This window comes from Manis pentadactyla, chromosome 1, assembly GCF_030020395.1.
Source record: "Manis pentadactyla isolate mManPen7 chromosome 1, mManPen7.hap1, whole genome shotgun sequence".
NCBI classification, from domain to species: Eukaryota; Metazoa; Chordata; class Mammalia; order Pholidota; family Manidae; genus Manis; species Manis pentadactyla.
In genome coordinates this window covers 38748091-38760203 of record NC_080019.1, presented here as the reverse complement: position 1 = coordinate 38760203, position 12113 = coordinate 38748091, and the positions used below count along the sequence as shown (strand labels likewise).

Here is a 12113-nt window from a genome sequence, read left to right as displayed (position 1 = left end):
AATTCAACATCCATTCATGATAAAAACTCTCAACAAAATGGGCACAGAGGGCAAGTACCTCAACATAATAAAGGCCATCTATGATAAATCCACAGCTAAGATCATACTGAACAGCGAGAGACTGAAAGCTTTTCCTCTGAGATCGGGAACAAGACAGGGATACCCACTCTCCCCACTGTTATTCAATATAGTACTGGAGGTCCTCGCCACGGCAATCAGACAAAACAAAGAAATACAAGGAATCCAGATTGGTAAAGAATTAGTAAAACTGTCACTATTTGCAGATGACATGATATTGTAGATAAAAAACCCTAAAGACTCTACTGCAAAACTACTAGAACTGATATCGGAATTCAGCAAAGTTGCAGGATACAAAACTAACACACAGAAATCTGTAGCTTTCCTATACACTAACAATGAACTAATAGAAAGAGAAATCAGGAAAACAATTCCATTCACAATAGCATCAAAAAGAATAACACCTAGGAATAAACCTAACCAAGGCGGTGAAAGACCTATACCCTGAAAACTACAAGACACTCTTTTAAGAGAAATTAAAGAGGACACTAACAAATGGAAACTCATCCCATGCTCGTGGCTAGGAAGAATTTATATTGTCAAAATGGCCATCCTGCCCAAAGCAATATACAGATTCGATGCAATCCCTATCAAATTACCAACAGTACTCTTCAATGAACTGGAACAAATAGTTCAAAAATTCGTATGGAAACACCAAAGATCCCGAATAGCCAAAGCAATCCTGATAAGGAAGAATAAAGTACGGGGAATCTTGCTCCCCAACTTCAAGCTGTACTACAAAGCCACAGTAATCAAGACAATTTGGTACTGGAACAACAACAGACCCACAGACCAGTGGAACAGAATAGAGACTCCAAACATTAACCAAAACATACATGGTCAATTAATATATGATAAAGGAGCCATGGACATAAAGCAATGGGGAAATGACAGTCTTTTCAACACACGGTGCTGGCATAACTGGACAGCTACATGTAAGAGAATGAAACTGGATCACTGTCTAACCCCATACACAAAAGTAAATTCAAAATGGATCAAAGACCTGAATGTAAGTCATGAAACCATAAAACTCTTAGAAAAAAACATAGGCAAAAATCTCATGTATATAAGCATGAGTGACTTCTTCATGAACATATCTTCCCGGGCAAGGGAAACAAAAGCAAAAATGAACAAGTTGGACTGTATCAAGCTAAAAAGTTTCTGTACAGCAAAGGACACCATCAATAGAAGAAAAAGGTATCCTATAGTACGGGAGAATATATTCATAAATGACAGATCTGATAAAGGGTTGACATCCAAAATATATAAATAGCTCATACACCTCAACAAACAAAAAGCAAATAATCCAATTAAAAAATGAGCAGAGGAGCTGAATAGACAGTTTTCTATAGAAGAAATTCAGATGGTCAACAGACACATGAAAAGATGCTTCACATCGCTTGTCATTAAAGAAATGAAAATTAAAACCACAATGAGATAGCACCTCATACCAGTAAGGATCGCCATCATTGAAAAGACATACAACAACAAATGTTGGCGAGGTTGTGGAGAAAGGGGAACCCTCCTACACTGCTGGTGGGAATGTAAATTAGTTCAACCATTGTGGAAAGCAGTATGGAGGTTCCTCAGAATGCTCAAAATAGAAATACCATTTGACCCAGGAATTCCACTTCTAGGAATTTACCCTAAGAAAATGCAGCACTCCAGTTTGAAAAGACAGATGCAGCCCTATGTTTATCGCTGCACTATTTACAATAGCCAAGATATGGAAGCGACCTAAACGTCCATCCGTAGATGAATGGATAAAGAAGATGTGGTACATATACACAATGGAATATTACTCAGCCATAAGAAAAAAACAGATCCTACCATTCGCAACAACATGGATGTAGAGGGTATTATGCTCAGTTAAAAAAGCCAGGCGGAGAAAGATTAGTACCAAATGATTTCACTCATATGTGGAGTATAAGAACAAAGGAAAACTGAAGGAACAAAACAGCAGCAGAATCACAGAACCCAAGAATGGACTAACAGTTACCAAAGGGAAAGGGACTGGGGAGGATGGGTGAGAAGGGAGGGATAAGGGCGGGGAGAAAGAAAGGGGGCATTATGATTAGCATGTATCATGCATGGGGGGCACGGGGAGGGCTGTACAACACAGAGAAGACAAGTAGTGATTTTACAGCATCTTACTACGCAGATGGACAGTGACTGTGAAGTGGTATGTGGGGGGACTTGGTGAAGGGGGGAGACTACTAAACATAATGTTCTTCATGTAATTATAGATTAATAATACCAAAATAAAAAAGCAAGCAAACAAACAAACAAATGATTTGAAGATCTATTTAGCTTTATTAAGTGATTCATGAACCAGGCAGCATCCCATCTAGCAAGCAGAGAGATGCTCAAAAGGGCTTACAGAAAGTGAGAGGTTTTTAAAGACAGGACAAGCAAGTAACAAATAGGAAACAAAAATAAGGATTACTTTTTTTGAGGTCACCTGCATCTTGGGACAAAAATATCTTATTAGCTGGTGTGGGTAAAATTATAATATTTCCAGAATATCTTGCCTGGCTTCAGTACATCTGCATATCAATAGGCATTGAGGTGGAAAGAAATATGGCTTTAGTGCATTTGCGCCATTCCTCAGGGGTGGAGAGATGTTCATCTTCATATCAACGGGTAATTACTTGGGCAAGGAGGGCTTATCTGTACCAGTGAGATGAGGGGAGGGCCGGTTTTGCTTCTGCCAAGTAGGAAAGAGAGAAGGCCCCAGACTGCAGTTTGTAAGCAATAAACGTATTTTAAAATTTATTTCTCCCTTTTGGTATTTTGCCGTGGGATTTCCTTTTCCTGTATTTACAGGTGGATTACCTCATCTTCCTTTGGGGAATGGAGAAGGCACATGTGACACATTATCTTATGAAAATCTGTGACCAGAGAATTCCTTACTGACTACATTTCTATGGGGGGGCTGAAACTGCAATGAAGTTAAGTATTAAGCCCTGGTTTGGTGATAGAGAGAAAATGAAGGTCCTATGGCCAGGATTCTCACCTGACTCTGGTCTGCTTGCTTACTATACATGTGCAGGCTATATGTTTTTATTGGCTCTACATAAAGAGCTCTGCCCAGTGCTATGGGCTGCACAGCTGCAGGAGAGCAGAGACTGGAATGGTGGCTGCGCAGAGGACAGAGACTGAGATGGCTGTGGGGGTGGAGGGGCCCAATGGCAAAGACTGGCTTGCTGCACACAGGCTTACTCTGAGGTGGACAGGATTCTTGCTCTTGACCCACCACTGTGGGAATAAAGTTGGTAGAAACCTTTTCACCCAAAGAATGTTCCATTGTCATTCCTCATTCTCACCAAATCAAGAGTGAATTTGCCCAGGGATGAAACCCATTGACAAGACAATTGGCAATTTGTCATTCACAAAAGTGTCAACAGGATTCACTGTAGATCAAAGAACAGAACAGACTGCCCTCATGGGAGGGGCGCTTCAGCAGGCGGTGCCTGTGGATGGGGAGACCTTCCAGTGTTTCCTAGTGGACATATGGTCCAACGTGGCTTGCCTCCTAGAGGACTGGGCCCCACCCCAAGCAAGAGTGGGAAGGGGTGGAGGTGACACCTGAGGCAGTAATATTGGCCCTCAGCGAAATAGGGAATTCCTTAGAGAAACAGAGTGCCCATGAGGTGGCGGGAAATGTGGGGTGGTTTTTTTTCACAGTATTGAGAAAAGCTATAAGGTACAAAGATGTCCTCCTGCTGGAAGCATGAAAAGAGGTGGCTGGAGAATTTGAGCTGCGAGGTGCCATAGAGGAGGTAACAAATTTGTTGTTGAGTGAAATGGCATCGCCATGAGGTGCTGTGGAAATGGTAAAGGAAGTAATGGTAGCATAAGAAGCAGCAGCACGAGAGTGCAGGGTGACAGGTGCTGTGGGGCTGGTGAAGGATGTAGTGGAGCCGTCAGTTCCAGAAATGAAGGAAGAGCCAGGGCTTGATGAACAGGTGGAGGTGGAGGCCCTGCTGGTGCCAGAGGCATCGGCCCCTCCTCTGCTGAAAGCCCACCCTGTTGAAAACTGATTGAAAGCCTGCCTGGTTGTAGTAAAGAAAAAGACAGCAAGCCTGGGTTCCTCCAGGAGAGGTGCAGCCTCCTCTCCAGGTCGTGGAGCACTCTATGCTCCACCCATCAATGAAAACACAGAAGGAAATATGGTCTACTATCCAAAGGAAGAATTTAAAGGGCCCTAGGAAGGTCACAAGGACCTAGATGTGGATTGATTTGATAAAGGCAAGAGCACACAGAGAGAAATTGAATGGAAAGTCAATAGAATCTTACTGGAGCTGTGGTTACAACTGAAACCAGAGCAGCAGTGCCAGCCACTGAGGATGAAGAAGCAGAAGACAGAGACAAAGTGACAAGACCAGCCTGTGTGTCTGCAAGACTCTGCTGGAGAGGCTGGAGAAAGCGGGTATTGGAAGGACGACTAATGGTCCTTTTGGTTAACTCATCTGAGTAGAACAGGTTTGAATACAGCCAGGATGACTACTTGACAGCAATGGATCTCCTCAGGCTTGAGCATTACTATAATTTGTTATCTGTATCATAACTTCTGTTATCTGTATATTGTTGTAGCCTCTGTTGTTATTGTGGAATTTGGTTACAAATTCCAGCTTTCTCCCACAAAGACCAATGTGGAAGATTGAGGGCACATAGATTGAGAGGCAAGTATTCTAGAGGGGTGGAGCATAGAGAAAGTGAAAGTTCCTGTGGCCAGGATTCTCACATGATCCTTATTGGCTAGCTCACTACACATGTGAGGGCAATACATTTTTACTGACTCTATATAAAGAGCTCCACCCAGTGCTCTGAGCTGTATGGCTTTAGGGCTGCAGGGCTACAGGAAAGCAGAGGCTGGAGTGGTGGCAGTGCTGAGGACAGAGTTAAGACGGCTGCGGGGGCAGAGAGGACCAGAGGCAGAAACTGGCTTGCTGCATGCAGACTCACTCTGAGGTGGACAGGATTCCTGCCACCATGGGAATAAAGTTGGGTATAAATCTTTTCTCCCCAAGAGTGTTCCATTGTTATTCCTCGGTCTAGCCAAATCAAGAGTGAATTTGCCTAGGGCTGAAACCCATTGGCAAGACAGGTGACTTGGCCTAGAAGTGAACCATATGTTGGACTGTATTTTTCTTTTAATTTTAGCTGTTATCTATTTAGCACTTACTATGTGCTAGATATGGTTATAATAAGGTAAGTACCATTTCACAGGTCTGAAAGTGGAGGGACCCATAGGGTGAGTGATTACCAATGATCACCAGGGATGAGCTGTGAGGTCACAGCTCTAATCCAACAGTCCAGTCTTAATTTTTTCTTATTTCCTCTGGAAGAGGTAAAAGAAGAGGTGACAAGTGATGTTGGTGAGGTACATTTTATAAGGTGGTGCTTGTTAAATTATGGGAGTTCTCGCTGTCCTAAAGGCTCCAGGGACAGTTAAGCATCTTAATTAAGGTGTGACATGACTGGATTTGCAGTTTAGAAAGAGCAAATGATAAAACAAAAAAATGGACTTTTTAGAACCAGAACTAGAGGCTGGAGTAGATCAGTTAAGGTGCTGAATTCATGTTGAGGAGATATAACAGAGACTGAGATACTGGTAGTAATAGAGATGGAAAGAAGGGAGCAGATTAAAAAACAAATTTTAAGGTGGAAGTGACAGGCCTGGGAAACCAACTAGAAATGAATATTAGGACACTATGCTCAGAAATAAACATTAAGACAGTAACATGTATTAAACATCTAATGTATGACATTATTATAATTATTCTACAAATTGTGAGAATATAAGAAATATATGAGTGGCAGGAACTGAAGAGTTTACTTTTGGGTATTAGTCAAATATTTCTAGAGAGCTTCCTATAGTCACTAGGCATGTATCTGTGATCAAAGCAAAGTACATGTTCTCAGGGAGCTTTCGTTCTAATGAAGAGGCAGATGCTAAAGTAAATATATGTTATGTCAGATGGCAGGAAGTGTTTGGAGAAAAATAAATCATGAAAAGGAATATAAGGGTGTCTTGGATATTGCTTTTTAAAAATATTTTGGTATTGCTTTCTTATATAAAGGATCACCAGGGAAGTCCTTCCTACTGACATCTATGATACTGGAATACAGAACTGACTTAAAGGAATAAGCAGCGCAGAAGGCATGGTAGAGATTTGTATATACACTGACACATGAACTTGGAAGTGTTTGTAGGACAACTAATGTGTTTCTAAGTAGGCAACTGGATACCCTCCCTGTGCAGGTCCTAGAAAGGAATAGTGATTTGTTTCAGAGATAAATTGTCAAAAGGGATCATGGTGTTGTGGAAACCAAAGAAAATCTATTCTACCATTGGACCTACAGTGGGATAACTGAAATGAGGACCAAAATGTGTTCACTGGATTGAGAAGTCACTGGTGACCTTTTCCAGAATGCAGTGGGGAGCAGTGTGTTGCAAACAGATGGGAGGAAGGAAAGAGCCATCTTTTGAAGAAATTTGGCTGCATAGAGTAGGGCATTGGCTACTCACCAGAAACACCATGTAATCAATGGTGCACAATTGTTTTACTTTTTTAAAAGATGAAATAGATCAATTTTGACATATTGAAAATGTCAGGGAAGAGAGTGATTGCTGGATCAAGATTCGTCAGGTGTAGAGAAATTAACCATACCTAAGAGAGGAATCTCTTAATGAAGACTAGAAAGTAAAAATAGAAGAAGTATGGCAGAAGTAGATGTTTATAATTTGAGGAAAGGGTCTTATTTTGAAGCTTAATGATCCTCATTTTCTATGAAAAGAGGAATTATGTCTTGCTGTGACTTGGAAAAAGAGGTTAAGAAGTTTAAGGAAACTAAGGTCATTAAAGTTTTGAAATATAGCTGAATGGGAAACAGAGGTGCCTAAAAGTAAGCAAAAGAGTTCTTTCCAGAGAGCCCTGATAAAGTTGGAGATGAAGGACTCCACTAAGTGGAGATTCCATGCTGAAGATAGAGTTGATTTTCAGTTATGCCAAAGAGTCAGAATGGAATGAGAAGGGCCAAGACAGTGGGGCCATTGCAGAAGGAGCTGGGAGGCAAGGCAGAGGGTTGGTCAAGGGGATCAGAAGCTCATGACTTTAAGAGGGTCAGAATACAGCAGAGAAAATAGTCAGTTAGAGGCGCTTAACATTTTGAAGAGTAATCAAGGGTGATAAGAGAGTATCAGCTGTTCTCAATTCAAAATAATGTATTAAAAGCTACATTTTCCCAAAATCTTTTCATAGCAATTACCTCTGGGAAATGGAAATGGGAAATAGGATAAGGTAGAAAACTTTTACTTTTCACTTTATATTCTCCCATACTGTGAGAAAAAATTTTACACCTTGAACATGTGCCAGAATTATATTTAAAAGCTAGATAGAGTAGGTACTAATAGAGTATGTGGTTATCCAGAGTATGCATTTATAAATAAAAGCATTGATGATGGTGGTGAGATTTTACTATTGGAAGGGGGGAATCATTAGGATCTAAAGCCCCTTCCTCATTTTCCAATCTAAAGCTCTCACATTAACCTGCAAACCTGGATTTCCTGATGCCTTTTCCTTTTACTTTCCTCCAGTCTAATTCACTTAGAGCTAAATATGTTACCAAAATATTTCTGTGAGAAAAAACACTATCAAGAAAATGAATTTTATACAGCAGAGATCTGTCTATTTAACTCAATTGTACAGGTTAGGAAATCTCACTGAGGATCATTGAGGAGGATGTAAGAACTGGAAAAATGGACAGATTCAAGGAAATAGGCATTCCTGTTAAGTGAGCTAAAAGTCTAAACCGCTCCAAAGGGTTCAGGAAAGCTTCCAAAGTCAACTGTTTACTTACCTATCCTTTTATAGTCTTACTTAACTCTAACTGAATCAAATAACCATGTGCAATTTTATCTAAAACATGCAGAAAACAGAGGGGGAGAAACAAAAGGAAGGTTCTGCTTTAGCATTCCTCTATCTAGTTCTATGGTACCTTTATTCAGTTGTCAAGGTGTTGTGCTGCAGAACATTTAAAAAATGCACAAGTATTTAGGACAGTGAGAATTATCAGATTTGCAAGTAGCACTTGTTATTATAATACTGGTTAAGCAAGATCATGGTAATTAATGTTTATCTTGCATTTGTTCTTATCTATAGCTGGATTCCAAAATGTGACTTTTACACATTCTTTAGAGAAGTGTAGTTGGAATATAGGACTAGTCTAAACACTGAGAAAATGGATGCTCTAACTTGAGCAATTCTTTAAAACGATTTGCCTAATTTGGTAAAAAATTGCTGTTGTTGAATTGCTTATATGGCCTTTATTTAAATTTTCTTTTGGTTTTACAAATTTGGTTTATAGGTCAAAATCTTCCTTAACTTTGATAATTCAAATTTCTCTATCTTGTTTGCTTGCAACCCTAGTTTTTATGGCAGGTGATTTGTGGAGAGAGCCCATATAATCTGTCACTAAGGACTTTTATTACAACCTGTGGCGAACTAAGGGTGTTTATTTGCACAATGCAAACTGTCTTTTTCTGTTTATGCAGGAATTCCCTTGCTACTGTGAAATGCCTCCTGTCCTCTTTGTTAATCTGTGGAGGAGTGCCGGGAAAATCTTTAATTTCTTCACTCTTCTAGACATAGGTTTTATCTCTATTTATAGGAATGATAGTGAAATGCACTATCAACATACACCAAAGGATTTTTTAGTATGTAAAATCTTTTTAAGGCATGCGTTAGGCCCTATTAATTGGCTTCTCAAGAATTTCTTACTGTATTTTTTTGGATTCCTCCCCCAAACCTATTTTTCATGTTTTGATTGTGAAGAGTAGTTTGTTACAGATACAGATATAGAGAGCTGGGCTTTTGGTCTTAGTCCTCTTGATAAGTGCTTATTACTGAATTGCTCTTCTTTCAATTAATGTCCTACTATAGAGCTTTCATCGAGTTGAAAAGCATGTTTTAGGCATTGAGATCATTCTTCCCTCTGAATGAACAGTGCCATAAATCCTACTGTCTAGAGGCTAACTAATAAGCTAATTTAGCAACTACTACCTGAGGGATATTTCTATGGCTTTTCTTAAAGGAAGATATATGTTATATAAACAACTTAAAATAATTACAATGGAATGTTAAGTTATTTTTCACTATGAAGAAAGAAACTCGGGCAGTATTTAAAAGTAATTAATTGAGTGAAACAGTGTCACTGGTGATGGTGGTGGTAAAAAATCATTGGCTTTTCAGAGAGGATAAAAAAAGGGAGGAGGAAAATTCTGTTCAGAATTTATCCCTAAAGATACAACTATCAATAACAATTCTATGAGTAAGGCTGAAAGGCTGCCATGCCATTAATACTAAGTTGATTTCATACATTAAAAGAAATATTTTCAGGAAAAATTAACCATGAAGTATTGAAACTAGTATATTATTCATACGTTGGTGTTGAACAAATATATCCAAGTGCTTTAAGCACACAGTGATCTTAATGGGAAATGTGCTTGTTCTGGATGACATAGGGAGTGATTCAGTGTTTACCAAAAAACATGTTTAAAGATACATTCATAATTACATTCTCCTGGTGCCTGATTTTTAAAATTATGAAAATTGTTGAACAGACACAATATGTTGATAAAACTATCACAGAATTAATAATTATCAAGACTATCCTACATTTTCCTCATCCATCCCATTAAACTATTAAAGCAATTCCTAAACATAATGTCATTTCACTGTTTCATTTGTTAGTATGCATCCCTTAAGCTGACATCATCATCTTAAAGCCATTATCATGTATTACAAAATATGAATAAACATCCTTTGGTATATCTCATCTGAAATATTACCTCAACATAATAAAGCTATTTTCTATCAGAAATACCTCAGGGGAAGGGCACTCGTGAATGAAGAGGCATACATCTCCTCTGAAGGCAGTTCTGTCTGTGTAATTTTCTTCTCACTGCCAAATTAGCTGAGGAAAACAAAAAGAAATATTAGGAGTATTTTTCAGAAAGTTAAATGTTGTTTAGTCTGGAGAATGTAAGGAAACACTTTGGATCCAAGCTATACTGTGATTATTTGTTATTTGTTCAGATGTGACTGTGATATAAAAAATCAATGTGATGCAAAACACGAGGTGCATACCTAACAGTTCCTGTGAATATTAACATCCTCCTCCGTCTACACAACTTCTTCCTAAGTGCTCCTAAAACTTTATCTTATGTAGTGAACTAATTACAAATATTTCACAAGAACATTGTCCAAAGTGTTCTGTATTTCAGAAAAGTAGAAATGGTTTGAATAGAAATTGCTGTAAGCAGTAAGAAAGGATCAGCCACTTTATGAATTGCTGATTTGGAACTTTTTCTTATTTATGTAAAAGGGCAGACCAGGGTACATCATTTGAAATAACCTCAGGAATCAAATTTCTGATGAACTAAAAGGCACAGAGTGGATTTTTAACCAGTTTTGCACAATTTTCTGTTCTAGAGAACTGTATTATGAATTGAATAATCTATTTGGATATAAATATTATCGACTTTCTATTTAAATTTGAGTTTGCTTGGTCTTGAGTCAGAAAACTTCCCAGTGTTTTTTTATTTGCCAGTGCTTTGAAATCTTAAACATTTGGTTTTGAAGTAAAAGCACATTGGAATAACTGTTTACTAAATTCCTGTTGGTTATGAACAACATAACTGATACCATCCTTGAAAAATTTATCAAGTAAATTAATATTATTTATCTTGACCATAAATACTTTAGACTTTTTTGACTCTGTAAGCACAATACTAAAAGTTGCACTTAATGTTTTAAGTGACACATCTAAGTATATAGCTTGAAATAACAGCTATAGACCCGCTTTAAAATTTCACCTGCATTTGGCCATTATGATTTATTCAGTTAACATTGCTCCACCCCAGCCAGCAATATGCTTTTCTAATAAACTGCTTTGGATTTTGTATTTTATCTAAAGATCTCAAAGTTTTTTTTTACCTCTGTAATGAATAGACCAAATAGTCTAATTTATTTTTTACTTATAAGGACAATATAACAGCTTTGGGATCAATTTTCTTTGAATTTAGAACATCAGTAAAATATTTTACTCATTTTAAACTCCAGTTATTTGATACAGTATTCAAATAACAGACCTAATGGGACAGAAAACATACTTCTGAAATCCTACACATTTACCTCTAAGCGCACCTAAATGATTGTCAACATAAACATATACATGCTCAGAAGCCCCCCACCAGACACGAACAGGCACAAAAACAAGTCACTCCATACAAATTTATCAAAGTCATACCTGGTCTCTGTCCGTTGATAAGAAGAAGACACATAATAAAAATTAAAAGTACAAAAAGGAATTGTTGAAATCTCATTTTTCTGCCACACTAAAGTGGAGCAATAACTCTCCAAGTAAACCAAACAATCTTTGAATCGCCTGTGCGGTATCTGTGTGGCTCTCCTCACATTCTAATGATAACCTCAGAGAACCGCCAGCTGCGTTTTCCAGAAAGGTTAATGATCACATCAGACAAGGTTGCTGGTGTGCTGCGGTGTGCTCAGAGCCTCCCTCGGCCTCAAACCCCTCCTCCACGGCCGCTACCCCCACCTCCCGGCCCTCCCCTTAATTTCCATAAGCAAATACCAGTGAAATAAACCATTCAAGCGTGCTGTAACTTCTGTGGAAGTCCACTTGTGGAAGCTACGAGGAGAGACTGACCTAAATTCCATCTGGATGAGGAGAAGTGTGTAAAACAAGGCCTGGCTTTGCCTCCTCCCTTCACCATTTGCATCTGTTTAGACTTTGCATTGCCCATATTGGTCCCACATGCAGAAGCCAAATGAAATGGCAGGAAGTCTCTCTTTTGTCCTTTTCAGAAAGAATTCTGAAGTTCTAACTGAAGACTCTCTAATGTTTTGTGGCAGAACATATGTTGAAATGCTTTCTCTTTACCAAATCCACTGCCAACTGGTGCCTATTTACCCCAAATCTTTAAATTGCTTAATCTATGTGGGTTT

General features: G+C 38.7%; 1 protein-coding gene across 1 annotated transcript; it reads right to left on the bottom strand.

The window, feature by feature from the left end:
• Positions 1–9969: 9969 nt before the first annotated feature.
• On the bottom strand, positions 9970–11669 carry APELA (apelin receptor early endogenous ligand). Its single transcript, XM_036892300.2, has 2 exons — positions 11395–11669; positions 9970–10059 (listed from the first exon to the last, which is right to left on the bottom strand). Exons 1-2 carry the CDS (start codon positions 11468–11470, stop codon positions 9971–9973), a joined length of 165 nt encoding a protein of 54 aa, XP_036748195.2. The 5' UTR covers positions 11471–11669; the 3' UTR covers position 9970.
• Positions 11670–12113: the final 444 nt, after the last annotated feature.